Source organism: Amphibalanus amphitrite, unplaced genomic scaffold (assembly GCF_019059575.1).
Source record: "Amphibalanus amphitrite isolate SeventyFive unplaced genomic scaffold, NRLGWU_Aamphi_draft 001510F_arrow, whole genome shotgun sequence".
Classification (NCBI taxonomy): Eukaryota; Metazoa; Arthropoda; class Thecostraca; order Balanomorpha; family Balanidae; genus Amphibalanus; species Amphibalanus amphitrite.
In genome coordinates this window covers 1-15177 of record NW_024883003.1, presented here as the reverse complement: position 1 = coordinate 15177, position 15177 = coordinate 1, and the positions used below count along the sequence as shown (strand labels likewise).

The following is a 15177-nucleotide window of genomic DNA, read 5'->3' as shown; positions in this document are numbered from 1 at the left end:
ATAATAGACCGTCCTCTGGTGTGTATAATAGATCGTCCCTCTGGTGTGTATTAGACCATCCTCTGGTGTGTATAATAGACCATCCTCTGGTGTGTATAATAGACCGTCCTCTGGTGTGTATTTATTTATTTATTGTGGGTCTTTGTGGTATCCAATACATGACTGGCTTTTAAACCACAGTGTCATACAATGTGCAACCGAGGTATAAGATCGGTAAAAAACATATTATAGTACACAAACATTGAAAAGGTTAAAACACGTAAAAAAACATTGCCACGCTAGCATGAAAAAACTTGAGCCGGTGGAGCTGAGAGGTCGGTGCGCAGTATTTAAGTGGGTGGCAGTCGCACATCGCCGACAGGCTACTTCACCGACATTAGAGACGCTTTCACACGCTTTTTAAAATGAATGACTTTGTCGTTTCCGCGAACATTGTTATGCAGCCGGCTCCAGATGCGCACAGCGCGGACAGGCACGCACATCCTGGTCGCTTCCAGGCGGCATCGGAACGTTTCTAGCTGTCCGGCGGTTGATGCTCGCGTGGTTCGCTGGGATACGTCGGCTCTGTACGAGACCAGGGATTTCAGGCGCCGCGGTCCCTGATCGTGGTGTAGAATTGTGTGCATCAGTACAGAGTCACGATAATCGATCATCGCACTGAAGGACATCCACCCTAACTCTCGCCTTGCGGTTGAGATGTGTTGATGTTGGCGGATTCCTGTCACGAGTCGAGTGGCGAAGTTGACAACCTTGTCAATACGCTGACGCTGCTGCCGCGTGGGCGGCGCCCACGCAGCAGCAGTGGGCAGCATTGTCTAAACGTCAGCATTGTAAATAACATCAGCATTGTCTAAACGTCTAAACGTCTAAAATACGTCTAAAATACAAAAGGATTTATATTTTAATTATCAATTTGGTTTGCAACTATTGGCCACGATATAATAGATCGTCCCTCTGGTGTGTATTAGACCATCCTCTGGTGTGTATAATAGACCGTCCTCTGTGTGTATAATAGATCGTCCCTCTGGTGTGTATTAGATCATCCTCTGGTGTGTATAATAGTTAGACTTATTTATAAAATCTGATGGCCAATAGTTGCAAACCAAAATGATAATTAAAATATAAATCTTTTTGTATTTTAGACGTTTCGACAACAATGTGCCATCGTCAGTAATTGAGACAAAATATACCTAAAGTCACAAATCACATTTTAAAATAACATCAGCATTGTCTAAACGTCTAAAATACGTCTAAAATAAAAAAATAATAAATTTTAATTATAAATTTGGTTTGCAACTATTGGCCATCAGATTTTATAAATATGTCTAACTATACCGAACAATAATAGACTGTCCTCTGGTGTGTTTAACCCGTGCATGACTGGGGTATTTTCCATAACGCAAGTGACTGGAGCCTATCTCCGAAATTACTGGGTCGATCGTCAAAATTCAAACGGTATCTGATAGCCCTGGCAAAACTGTTCAGCGAAACCTAAGTTAATTGGCCTCGAGGTCACTGATGACGTCACAGGTCAGGTCAAAGTAAAAATTATCAGCATTTTGGCTCGTTCACAATTTAGGCTCTGGCCGCCGGCTCACAAGTCCAATTACGATCATTTTTGGTTTAAGCACTCCTTGGTATATTTCTGAGATACCCTGAGGGTACCGAACTTGTACTCCGAATTTTTCAGGTCAAGGCCAGGTCATCCTAGGTCACGGAAATTTTATATCATGTACCTAGGTATCGGTCACGTGACGCATGTTTTACGGTCCATTTTACTCATAGATTTCGAAAACAATGTCGTCTGAGTCATTTGAGGTTAATTTCAGCTGAATTTACCCGAGGTCAGGTGCAGGTCACTTTCAGGTCAAAAAAGGTCAAATTTCGAAAATGAAATTTTTCAACCAAAAAGGTACCTTTCAGATGCACTTTGAGCTCAGGAACACGATGATGCTATTTATATTGCTCTACGATGTCAAAAAACGCACTTAAAATGGATTTGAAAACTCTATAATTGTGAAATTTGAATAGTTGCTACTTGCTTACCTATGTACACCTTAACTTTTTACTTTACTTTACTTCTTGCTTATACCTAACTTGGCAATTTTTGAAGATATTAGGCTAAAACTTTCTAGAGTAGGTCATCGATGGGTGATCTATTACATATAATCCGATTTTTTATTCAAATTTTTTTTTTTAAATATGTATTTTTGTAATTGTAATATGTAATATTTTTTCAAAATTTTCAGCCTTTGGAAAATCCGAGATAACAGTTGTATAGCCACGTTTATTATAAGTCCACTCATGCAAAGAAATTACATTTAGCTTAAAAACTGACGGGTCTTGAGAGCGATTGCCGTAAGTCAATGTTTTGCATAAAAATCGGCCGACATGACGTCACTCTGACGTCATTTTCGGCCGACCTATATTAGCTAGAAAATTGAAATTTAGACATAAGCCATAAGGTGTCAAATTGATGCCGCTGAGGGTACCGCAAGTTTCGTGTCGATAGGTTAAACGGGTTGGAAGATATTGCCGAAAAACGGGGGGGGCTCTGTAGAGCCCCCCTCCCCCCACCCTCATTAACCAGTCATGCGCGGGTTAATAGACTGTCCTTTGGTGTGTACACTGTACATATAATAGACTGTCCTCTGGTGTGTTGAACCGTCCTCTGGTGTATTAGACCGTACTCTGGTGTATAGTATTTAAACTGTTCTCTGGTGTGTGTATTGTGCTGTCCTCTCTCTCTCTCTCTGGTTTGTATTTGTATTTGTATTTGTAACAGGCCTTGCAGCCCATTTACAGTGGCAGTCATGATATAATAGTGTATAATAGACCGTCCTCTGGTGTATTAACCCTCGCATGTGTGCGGCGTTTGCCAGCTTCTAATGTGTAGGGGGGGGGGAGTCGGTTGGACCCCCCCCTTTGCCGTTTGGCCCCTGATCGAGCTAGAGCTTCGCGAAAAAAACGAGCGTGTTGCCCGTGACGAGAGGAAGCCGATGATACCCAATTTAAAGGTCCTAGGTCATTGGTTGACCTTCCAGGTCAGGTCAATGACCCAAAGTCGGGAAAATCGGGACCTGTTAGAAAGTCGTAAAGTGTGGCAGCTAAGGGGTTTTTCGGGGTGCTGATCACGAATATCGTGTTAGTTTTGATCACAGATGATGTCTTTAAGCATTTGGACCAGGTCGGGTCAGGTCAGGTCAGGTCAACCAGTAGGCGTCGTGACGGGTATTCGTAGTACGTGTCAACCGCCTCTGACAGCTTCGTAACATGTTACGAAGTCACCAAAACTACTTCGTAAATGTTCAAATGGTTGCCAGATTCGAATTCAGCTCCAAAAACTAGCCTACAAACATGTAAAACTCGAAAAAGTGAACCGAGGTCACCAAAGGTCAATGACCTGACCTGACCTTCAGGTGACCTTGACACCCACCCTAATGCATGGGAGCAACATCAAATCACATGTTTGAACGTTTGAAACCACGAAAAGCTTGCAAACGCGCTGCTAATGCGAGCCGACATACGCGGAATCGCGATTCCGGGCAAACATGGTCTCGGAAAAGAGGTCACAGGTCAAAGGTCATTTGGGTCAGGGTCATGAAATTTTCAGGGTAGATGTAAAATTGATCATTGCGAGGGTACTGAAAGTTTCGTCGCGATCGGCCGCTTTTTACGCGAGTTATTCGCGAAAAACCATGGGGGGGGGTCCATCCGACCCCCCCCCCCTACACATGCGAGGGTTAAACTATCCTCTGGTGTATATTAGTTAAACTGTCCTCGGGTGTGTGCATAATAGACCGTCCTTTGTTGTGTGGTAGACCGTTCTCTGGTGTGTATTAAGCCGTCCGCTGCTGTGTAGGACGTAGGTATTATAAACTATTTTCTGGTGTGAATGACCGTCCTCTGGTGTCAGTTGGGCCGGCCGCTCCTGATAACAGACAGAACATTGACTCACTGAAGACGGATCCCAATTAGCGTAAGTGAGATATTCGGGGACAGATTTTGTATTCATTGAAATTAATGCGCTTCATGATTCGTGTGTTTTATAAATTAAGACTTGTCACTGTAAAAATAACTAACATGACACATAACACAAGTAATCAAACTCACTTGACAAGTCTGACATGATTTGCTAATTGCTAACTCCATAAGTCCATAGTATGATCCCTTTGCACGGCTTGTTAGCTGACTGGCGAACTGACCTTACGCATTACCAAGCTCCAGGGTTTGGCATGAACATTGGACATCACATAAGGAATATCTCACACTAACCAGCATCAGTCTTCACTCTTCCATACTCGAGTACCTGGTGCCTTGGCTCCTAATAAACATGCTCTATTGTTCATCGCGATGCCTCCCGAAAATAGAGGCGAAAGCCGACCAGTGGTTTCGGTCTTCGCGGAACGATACTTTCCGTTACAGACCCCATGAGGTCAGCATTGCACACTTTCCATGAAACACTTCACTGCCTATGCCACTGCGCATATGAGATGACGGCCTCGAATGAAGTGAAGGCTACGTGCAGTGGAGTGCGCCGTAACCGCCCCATTCTCTCTTCGGTTGCAATGTACCGCGGCTTTCACGGGTCGCCTTCACATCCTCACTAACAATCCATGTCCTCTCAGCCAGCGATTCTGACCCCGCGTCCCGCCGCGGCTGCAGCGCTAGCCGGCGCCCTCCCACACATCGGGGTGGGCCGCCGAACCCATCGACCGTCGCACCTTCCCTGATCCGCCGTTCTCGGCCAGACGCGAGGCGATCACGTCACAGCCGACAGGCGGCGCTGCAGTCGGTGGAGGCGGCACGTAGGTGGCGTTAGTGGCGTGGCAGCGGGCGCAGGAGCGGCGCAGAGCCGGCCGCTGCCGGGGAGCGTGGCAGCGCATCGCGAACCGCAGCTCCGTCGCCATCTCCATGCATATTGATTGCTGAAAATACAGCAATACTATCACAAAGAGGAGCGTATACTAAAACGGGCAGACGGAGTATGGTATCCGTTACGAGTTACGACGCACAACCGTGATTCGTAGCAGAAATGCTAGACCAATTATGATTCCGTACGTCGTCATCCGTTCAGCACTGAACCCGTATTGTCAGCAGTACCCGACACCCAACCAGTCTGCATCTGGAACCCATAACTATTCAAGCCAGTCTCCAGGTTCGAGACACACCCATTCCGTCTCCAGAATCTGGCACTCACCCGGTCAGTCTGCGCGTTTTTCTTGGAGTTCCAGCAGAACTCGAGCACGGCGACGATCATGGCCAGAGCCAGGCCACAGAGCAGAACGACAAACACGCCACCTAACGGGGGGAGAGGGGTGCGGAACTTATCAGACGGCCACCGGGTCCGCCCGGATGTATGCACAAAATGCAGCCCAGCAATTACTGTATCGCTTTTTTATGCTCAATATTTTGCTGCCATGCGAAGGCAAAAACGATTACGTTCGGGTGACTGCTGGTCTGACGTAATGACCTCTGACCTAACGTAATTATTTTTGCCTTTGGACGACAGTATGTATGTGACATACATGTGACATGGTACACAATGCGTTTTTTACCGATGTTTTCGATGCCGAGCTCGCTGGCCTTGGAGTCGGACTTTTTCTCGTCTCGATTGCAGACGTCTCCGGTATCTTTCCACCACTTGTTGTAGAGCATCTGGATGACGCCGCTCTCCTGCAGGTCCAGGATCGCCAGCGACATACGGTCCCGCCACACAGAGCCTAACAGAGGGACAGCAATATAACAGTGTGCGCACGGTCCCGCCATACAGAGCCTGTTGGAGAAACAGGGAAATAAGGACCCGTCACATAGAACGTACAGTCCCAGCACACCACCCAGAGCGGGACAGAAATTTTAAGATTGAGAATTTACGGTAACGATAGACGGAGCATGTCGGCAGGACAGCGAAATAAAGTGTTGGCATTTGCCGGCGTTCGGCGGGGCAGCCGCCAGCCAGTGTCGTGACACGGCAGCATACCATCCTCCACTCCCGTCCTCACCTGCCGGCGTGGCGATACCGTACCCCTTGGAGTCGAGCAGGCCGCCGACCTGAGTGAGGTTGCAGTCGCGCTGCACGATGTAGTCGAGCGTGGTCGACTCCATCAGGTAGGCGTAGTTGCCCTGCCGCACGCGCTGAACGCCCTCCTGGTAGCTGGAGACCAGCACCGAGTGACGCCGGCTCTCCATGAACCGCCACATCTTGCGGTACGTGTCGATCTTCGAGTCCTGACAGAGCCCGGCGGATCACATAAAATTCACATCAGTCGTGTCTGGCTGGTAAGCTAAATCATCTACTGGGTTTTCTCTCCAGAAACAAATGCTTATCGCTTTGCTTAATGCTTATAAATGAAAACGCTTTCAAAGCCGGCTTTACAAGTTCTTGAAACGGTTTCTTAACTGCGAGAGTTCCACAGCTGGGGGCTCTTGCCAAATTGGAGCTTAAGAGACTTTGGATCTTTTATGTCAATATGAGCTATGGTGATCATTTTTCATAAGCTTCATAAGCTTGTAAACGATCCTTTTTCGGTGTAGATGCTTCATAGTAGATGGTGGCTATAGGCTGGTCGTTTGGGATGGTCGATGGGGCAGTAATATAACTAATATTCGAAATCAGTTGGGGCACCCCGTCCCCGGGAGTGCGCTGATTTAAGTGCCGATGAAAGGCATCCAGTATGGTTGGTGATATTTGATATCGGACGCTATCGAGGCTCTGACGATTAAATAGAGCGCTTGGCCAATAAATCAAACATAAGCCACTTGAATCAGCGACGCCAGGCCCTCGGCGATCTTCCTATGAATTAAATAATCTGACATATCAATTTCATTGCCTGCTCCATTCACTATGACAACAGAGAGGCGGCCCAGCTAGGGGATAAGTCTAGCTCTCCTACACATGTGACTGTAGAACTGGATAGACAACTTCACTCACCCGGAAAAAGGTCATCGTCGAGCCGCCCTCTAACGTTCCGTATTCAATCTCCTCTTGGTTAGCAAGGTCAGCTGCACTCTCTGGAGAGAAAAGAGAGGGGGAGAAAGGGGATAGAGTGAATGATTAAGCAAGTTGCAGAGCCGAAAAATACCTACATCGCAAACACTTGCTTCATAATTCATATAAATCATTAAGTTGTTACTTCATGGCATTACATATCAAATCCAAAAACTGTTCAAGTTACCGATGTTTGTTGACGTCCGCTCCACAGTGAGGAAGGCCGCCAGGTTGGCCGTGTACGAGGAGATGATGATCAGTGTGAAGAACCACCAGATGCTGCCCACAATCCGAGTCGACGCCGCCTGACAACACATCAACACACGTTGGTCAGTACCGTCCTGCACCAGCAGCCTCACATGCTGTCAAAATAAGAGGTCCATCCGCAAAACCAGCGTCGGCGTGCACCTCTGATCTGGCTCGTGTTTGCCCTGGCCGCCGGCCAGCCCCCCTGCTGTCGCCGCCCCGCCCCCGTGGGGACACTGCGCCCGCCACTTATGTAGAATGGTCAATCAATGACGGTCGGGCGGCGACCTCCGTCCGCGGGACGATTTGTCAGATGGTGCGGTCAGAGGAGGCCAGTCTGACCGCTGACCGGGTCAGAAAGGACCAGTCTGGCCGCGAACAGGGTCAGAGGACCAGTCTGACCGCGGACCGGGTCAGAGGGGACTATTCTGACTGCGTACAAGGTCAGAGGACCAGTTTGACCGCGGACCGGATCGGAGGACCAGTCTCACCGCAGACCAGGTCAGATGGGACTATTCTGACCGCGGAAAGGGTCAGAGGACCACTTTGACCGCGGACAGGGTCGGAGGACCAGTCTGGGCGCGGACCAGGTAAGGGGACCAGTCTGGTCTGCGGTCTGGGTCGTAGTCCGCGGGGGTTGTTCCATGCGCGACGCCTGTTTCTAGTGCGCCATATTTATGATGAATTGATATTCTTTCCGGCAAGGCCTCTGTCGTAAAAAATAATCACAGTGCCGTCACGCTCCAGTGACTGAGAGCGAATGAGACCAGCCCAGACCACGGTGGTCTGCGTCTGGCCACTCTGCGAGCTCTCGCGGCAATGGTCACTGACGTCGGTGAGCGATCACAGCCGCAGAAATAAGATAGATTAGCGGCCATCCCAGCCTGGCCCGACAGCCGGCTGGGGGGGGGGGGGCATCACCCACGGATCAATGGGCCAGACGTGACCGGCACGTCAGCAGACAGGCACACATACATCACCCACACATACATACACAATGCGGTGCTCACACTCACAGAGAAAACAAACATTTACCCTTTCTCTATCGCACACACAACCACAAATCTGTGCTGGGGAGAGCCTCAGTCAGTCACCGAACCGAATAGACTGGCACCAAGTGACGGACACGGGACAAAATGGACGAGACATAGGACGATCCTATGGACAATGAGCGGCCCCACAGACACGAAATGGCAGTAACTATGTAGTTAATAGTTATAGTAGGAACTTGATACTTGGTCAAGATTGATACAATGGACGGCTCAGTCGGTACTTGTGACGCTTTGACATCTGATTCAGTTTCTCGATAGAATTACTCGACTTGGATTACAGTCCCGACCCCTGCAAAGATCGGGACTGAGCACATTCATGGGTCGAGTTCCGAGCCCTGTCACAGCAGCATTCCCAGTAGGATTCCGCCTGGTCCCCTGTCGCAGCAGAGTTCCCTCCCAGCTCCCTTACCTTTGGATTTAATCCCGATCCCTGCCTCAGCAGCGTGCCGGTGATGAACCAGAAGCTGTTGCTGACACTGAACTGATTCTCCACCACGTCGTTATCGTCGAAGCACGGGTGCGGGTTGTTCCACTCGTACGGGCTGAAGCGCGCCATCACGAACATGGTGAATGAGACGATCACGTAGGCGGCCATGACGTACAGCCAGATCTCCACCGCCAGCGGGTTCATGAAACTGACGGCACACGGCAGAGGAACTAGGTGATTTGAAGCAGCGGACAGTGCCATCAATCTTCAGGAAAACAGGAGCTTCTCAAAGTCATTTTTAGGCATGAAATGCTGTCGAAATGTACATGTCTGCCTTCCAAGTTCAAACATCCGCTCCAACGTACGAAGTAAGAACGAGTGCACTCCATCTCGGCTAATTCGAAAGTGGCAAAAGCTTTTCTGTAGTTTCGAGATAGCTCATACCTGATAAGAAAACACCCACCTGAACAGTCGTGTCGGCTGACTTTTTGGTACCTGTAACATTTATATCAAAACGTCACATTAAAAAAAAATATATATCTAAGACAGCTCAGGTAGACCCAATTTTCAAAATTTCATTATGGTATTCATAGCATCTCGTTACACCTACCTAATTCCCTATGCTGGCAGCTGAGCTACATAATCAGGACAGAGAAGATGAAATTGAATAAAGGAAGATGTGGCGCGAATCTATTAGCATTCGATCCCAGTTTACGACACCTGAGCCTTGGTCAATGATTCAACACCGATAAGTCACCATCGCTCCGGAATAATCGCACCAGACAACGCATTCATGTAGCACTGCAGGTATGCTATACCTAATAGCTGAGAGGCCATCGTCGGTTACCTTGAAGAGGATGCTGATTCCGAGGTTCATGAACGGCTTGGTGAAGTCGATCACACTCTCCCGGTCGTAGTTGATGGTCATCGAGGCCACGGCCAGGTCGGCCTTCTGTTCAGACGGAACATAATTCACACAGTCAGAACAGACACGCTGCAATCGAGCAAAAACCGGTGAAAGCTGTGCTAACTATACAAAGCTCGGTGTTTCTTTCAAACTATGATATTACATGAACATTGAACAACAGTAATGACACCGTTGTCAATTTTACCAGAGAACTTTATTATAACTTTGACTAAATATAGACAGCTGCATCATCAAACTTTATGACAAGAAAGCTCCCAAGCTTCAGAAGCTCCCAGCCTGCTCTCACTCAGCCCATCTCCGGTTCCTCATACCAGGTTCCCCGTCTCTACTCTGACCGTCCCTTCACCCGCCGCCCTAGACCCGTCCATGCCCGTTCGGTCTTTAGGCCCGTTCGATCCGCTCGGTCCCGTTCGGTCCGTCCCCGTCTCGTTCGCTCTGTTCCCCGCCGGCAGCGATGTTAGCACACGGCCGCCGGCGGTCAGTAATCCGTTTGTTTATACGATCATCCCGCCGCCGTAAGGATCAGTACGATAGAGGGCCGCCGGAGGGATCAGTACGATAGAGAGACTTCGGTCGCCGCTCGATCGGGGACCGTGGTCGGAAAGTTTTCCGCAGCGCACCGCCGCTGGTCGAAACTCGGACCGGTACGATAGTGGCACTTGACTGGTATGCTAGCTCTACAGACTGAACATATCATAAATGATGGAGGATGTGCAGTTGCAACTTCCTTTGTGAGTGGTGCGCACCATGTTGGGACCTCTTACCTTATCAATGAGCTGCCGCACCAGTCCCGACCACTCGCCCGTGACCGGGTCGCGGGTGCCAAAGTTGCCCTCCGGCGCCAGCTCGATCTGGTACTGGAAGCCGGTCGCCTTGGCCACCCGCTCCAGCAGGTCCACGCAGAACCCCTCGAAGCGGGCGTTGCCGGTGAGGTTGCTGCCGCTCTTCACCATCACAAACGGACGCTCCTGGTGGAAACAACCGATAGGCGATAGACATGTGTATAACGAGCTTTCACGTGCAGTGAGTGGAAAGTTAGAAAATATCGCAACCGTTGTGCCCTGGCTCTGGATATCACCACACATTAGCGCTCTTTTTCGCGGAATGCATTTGCTGATCTTATTTGCCTCGTTCCAACTTCTGCAAAACTATCCGTCTATGTTTACCGTAACCGATAGTTCCAAGTACAAATGAATGCTGAACGAAGTGATGGTAAAATACGCGTTAAAATGGCCGTGTAGTCGACACAATTTAATGCAATTACAAACATGGAAACAAAAAGAGCAAAGTGAATCCAAAGAAACAGCCACCGTCTCGTCTAAAAACAGCCACTAAACGCGTGTCTGCGTATCCTCGGCGCGGCGGCGGAGAGCGGGAGGGTAGGCTGTGCCGCAGGACACCCGTGACGTGCGGTGCAGTCTGCCTCTTCGGCGCTCATATCCCAGCCGTGTTCCAATAACTCAGTGCTCTTAGCATACACCCCATGGGTCGCAGCGGATTTCGATATATCGGGGTACACCGGGACGGACTGTGACTGACTTGTGCCCCAATAAATCTTGGACTGTGACTGGCTGTAGGCTGTGGCTCAATATATTTATTGCTCGTACCTATAACGGGGCACACTGTGTCTGTGACTTTTGAGTGTGTCACAATAACTCAGAGTTCGTATGTACAGTCCACAGCAGAAGTAATGTGTGGTTTCAGTCATGGGTATATTCTGCTTCTGAAGCTTAGGAACGATTAGCCAGACTACAATGAAACTTTGAATGTAGCTTATATGTATCGTCACCCCTGCAGCTGCAACTTTAGCTATTGACATCTTCTTTTCGATCACTCCGCATTAAACAATCGCCAGTCAAAGCCAACCGTTGAGATTGGTAAAACCCTACATTACTTTAGCGGTGGGCTGTACATACTGTGACTGACTGTGTGAACTGCCTTAATAACTCAGCACTCGTATACCGGTACGGGCTGTGACTGGCCGTGCCTCAATAACTCAGCACTCGTATACCGGAGAGTGACACAAAGGCGGCACAAATGGAGTGGGGAGCGTCATCTCCGGCCGTGCCGTCCCCAATGACCCGGGGACGGACGGACGGGGAGAGAGGGGGAGAGAGCAGGGAGGCTAGCAGAGGTGGCCGGCCCCCGCATCAGCTAATGACGCTGCCACCCCCTCCCCAGCCCACGGCAGACAGGCTGGTGGTGGCCGCCCGTTCATCACCCGGCAGTCGCGGAGTAAATCCGACGGAAGGCGCCCCAAGGAAAATGGCCGAATGGTCGCCGCTGATTTTCCAGTCCGGTGCTGAGAGGTGCCAGCCAGCCGAGAGAAATAAATGGTGTATGGTGAAGGAGGCTCCCCGCCACTACACGTGAACGGATGGAAGGACCAAGAAACAATGAACAGACCAAACGGGCCTGCCTTATATTGCATATATAAGCAAAGCTGCCTTATATTGCATATAAGGCAGCTACCAGCTATTGGTCAGTTTGGTTGCGATCTAGGGATAGAGAAATAATGCTAGAGTGAGTAGACAGTAACAAAAAGACCGCGCGCCACTGGTGCTCACCACTCACCAGGATGGTGGTGACGAGCAGGGTGACGTTGGGCCGGCCGGTGCCGAAGAAGGCCGTCCGGTTGGTGATGGTGATGCCGTGCCGGCGGCTCCAGCGTCCCACCGGGCGCATCCCGCCGCGGTCCGCCAGCTTCAGCAGCTCCAGGCGGACACCGGTGCGGCGGCCCTCGGTCAGCTCCACCGGGCCGGTGAGGCCGTCCAGTCGGACCTAGAGGCAGACGACTCTGTCAGACGTTGCAGACAGACCACCGGCACCGTCAGACCGTCCAACCGGACCTGGATACAGTATCGCAGGTCCCGTCAGACCCTACAGACAGTCCACTGGGCCCGTCAGACCGTCTAGCCGGACCTATACAGTTTATCGGAAGGTTAGACCCTACACGCACTTCACCGGCCCCGACAGACCCTGCATAGTACAGACTACAGAGTACAGACGGGTCAGTCAGACCGTCCAGCCACACCTACTAACAGTGCCGTATAGTCAGCTTTATTATCTTTCGATTTTCCGTCCTCCATTCACCGTCAACCGCCCACCATTTACCACTCACCACCCACCGTCCACCGTTCACCACCCACCATCCACGGTCCACTCACCGCTGCGATAGCGTTGAGCAGACTCAGTCCGTCCTCCCAGGCGGTCAGTCGCTCGCAGGTGACATTGGGAGGCGCGGGCGCACCACGGCCGGCAGTGAACGCGTGCAGACCGCGAGCGAACACGTTCACACTGTCCACCATCAGCGCTGAAGACGCCTGCTCCGGGGGGACACGGGGATAGCCGGGGAAACAGTTATCAACTACGGCACAGGAATGCCCGGAAACATCGAATAGAACGATGGACTACTTGAGCTTACGAGTACAAATAGTCGCCACAAAAACACATGTGTGTTCGTCGTTCACGTGGTTGGTCTATGTTGAATCGAAATGGACCAGCCATGCCAACGACGAGCGGCGATGCTCCATCCCTCATTCGCTAACAAAAGCATAACTATGAAAGGCTCGCCTGTAGGACTGTTTGAAACTAACCTGCAGTACGCCGCGCGGGTGCACGGGGCCCACTCCCACTGGCTGGAAGGCCGCCATGCGCGTCACCGTTCGCCGCACCGCCGGCTGGGAGCTGGCCACTAGGCGGAACGCCGTCATGTTCACCAGGTTGTACCGAAAGTCCTCCAGGTCAAACGTCTCAGTGTCCTGCAGCGACGACCGACCGACCGATCACACAGTCAGACCGACCGATTCAGACCGATTCTTGTCTTACAAACACAGCGTGTCCATCAACAGCCATCTTCTCGTGTGTTGGATTGGAGGAACCCCTTTTTTGTCTCATCTGCGTATGATGCAGGTATTTCGACGTAAAATGCCAATTAAGCATTAAATACAGCATGCATATTGCATATCAGTCTACTTACAAACGAGGTAAAGATGAAGTGATATCTGTAGTCGTTCATTTGAAGTTGCAGCAGCTGAAACAGTCGAAGATAAGGTCAGCACGTATTAGCTGACACCTGGAACAGCGCAGTGGTGGCTTAGTAGAATAGAAATAGACAGAAATCTTCTCTGAGGCGACCCTACATTCGACTCAGGGCACGTTGGATACGCCCTCTCACCCTGTAACAAAGCTTATACTGAGACTGTGCACTGTGGAGTGCGCGTGCACTGTCTATCCGCCTGGCGGGCTGCCCCGCGCACACGGCCCCAGGGACTCGGGGAGCGGGCTGCGGAGCGACAGTCGCGGGCTCTATCTCCAGATAACAGCCAGCCTCATTAAACGCGCTTTTTGGAAGCGGTCCCAGATTCGGCAGAGAAGCGGTAATAATGGGACTGTTAGGCACCGCCAGAACGGGCGCAATGCGGGAAGGGAAACGGTTCTCTCAAAACGAGAAAATGCAGCCTGGGAAATGACAACTCTATTTGTACTCTCCGCCACAGTCTATCGAACACTGACCGCTCGGAGGAACAGCGGGATGCTCTCCGTCCTGGTGTCGACGATCACATTGAAGATGTTCTTGTTCTTGATGTCACTGAGCACGTGTCGGTAGTCGGCCGGGTCGGCCTGTCGGATGTAGACCTCCATGTCGGCGCCCGGCGGCGTGCCCACCAGTGTTTGCAGCTGCAGCAGGCCTGTCGGGGTGACGGTACAGCGTTAGTTTCCATGTCACCCCGTGCTAGTCCCAGTGCAGCAGCTTCAACAGTCTGAAGGTGTACCAGCGAAAACACAGAGCTGCAAGTTAAGAGGTACTTATTCACGGTTGGAAAGAACCCTCTGAGGTCAGCCACGACACAGTGTGCTATTGTTTTATAGCTGAGGCCGTCTTTCGCTATTTCTCCCTGTGAAGCGTCCCGCAGCCGCCGCCCACTTACCGGCGTTGTCCTCGTAGACCACTGCCATGCGGCTCCAGTTGAGGAAGCCGATCAGGTCGCCGTAAGCGCTGGCCAGCTCGCCGTGCGCCGGGTGCAGGTTGACGCTGAGCCGGCCGCGCCGCCGGCCGCCTCGCCGACGCGTGCCTCCAGTGTGTACGTCGACGGCGTCACAGATGCTCTGCACGTGCGGCCCGAGCAGCGGGTCGGACGGGCCCAGGATGGCCACCACGCCGCGGCGCAGCTGACCGCACACTGCGACAGCGCAACCATCGTCACACAGGTGAGCATGATACTACAGACCGGAGCGAGTGGCGAGAGCAGACCTGGCCCGCCTGGGCCACGGTTCAACGCAGTCTAAGGAAGGGTCTGACACGGTCTGGGCCTGGGAGAACAGACACCGCACGAGGAAGGTCTTGACATGATCTGGGAAGGGATGTTATGGTGTGGGAAGGGTCTGATCTGAAACGGTTTGGGGAGTGTTTGACATGGTCTGGGAAGGCCTGACGTGTCTGGTAAAGGTCTACTAACACGTTCTTGGGAAGGAGCCTAAGCTAACGCACTACGTGGCAGCAACGGACGCGCTGCACGATAACTGTGTTATGCGA

At 51.0% G+C, this 15177-nt stretch overlaps 1 protein-coding gene across 1 annotated transcript; it reads right to left on the bottom strand.

Annotated features, from left to right (window-relative positions):
• Positions 1 to 4170: 4170 nt before the first annotated feature.
• On the bottom strand, positions 4171 to 14824 carry LOC122373525 (glutamate receptor ionotropic, kainate 2-like; the record flags this gene model as incomplete). The annotated part of the gene is made up of 16 exons (XM_043351664.1): positions 4171 to 4928; positions 5201 to 5301; positions 5559 to 5723; positions 6003 to 6228; positions 6932 to 7011; positions 7176 to 7293; positions 8696 to 8921; positions 9177 to 9208; positions 9561 to 9665; positions 10406 to 10609; positions 12216 to 12422; positions 12809 to 12964; positions 13238 to 13402; positions 13621 to 13674; positions 14157 to 14332; positions 14573 to 14824. Coding segments are annotated over 16 exons (2528 nt in total), but the record flags the coding sequence as incomplete, so codon positions are not given.
• Between the last annotated feature and the right edge of the window lie 353 nt (positions 14825 to 15177).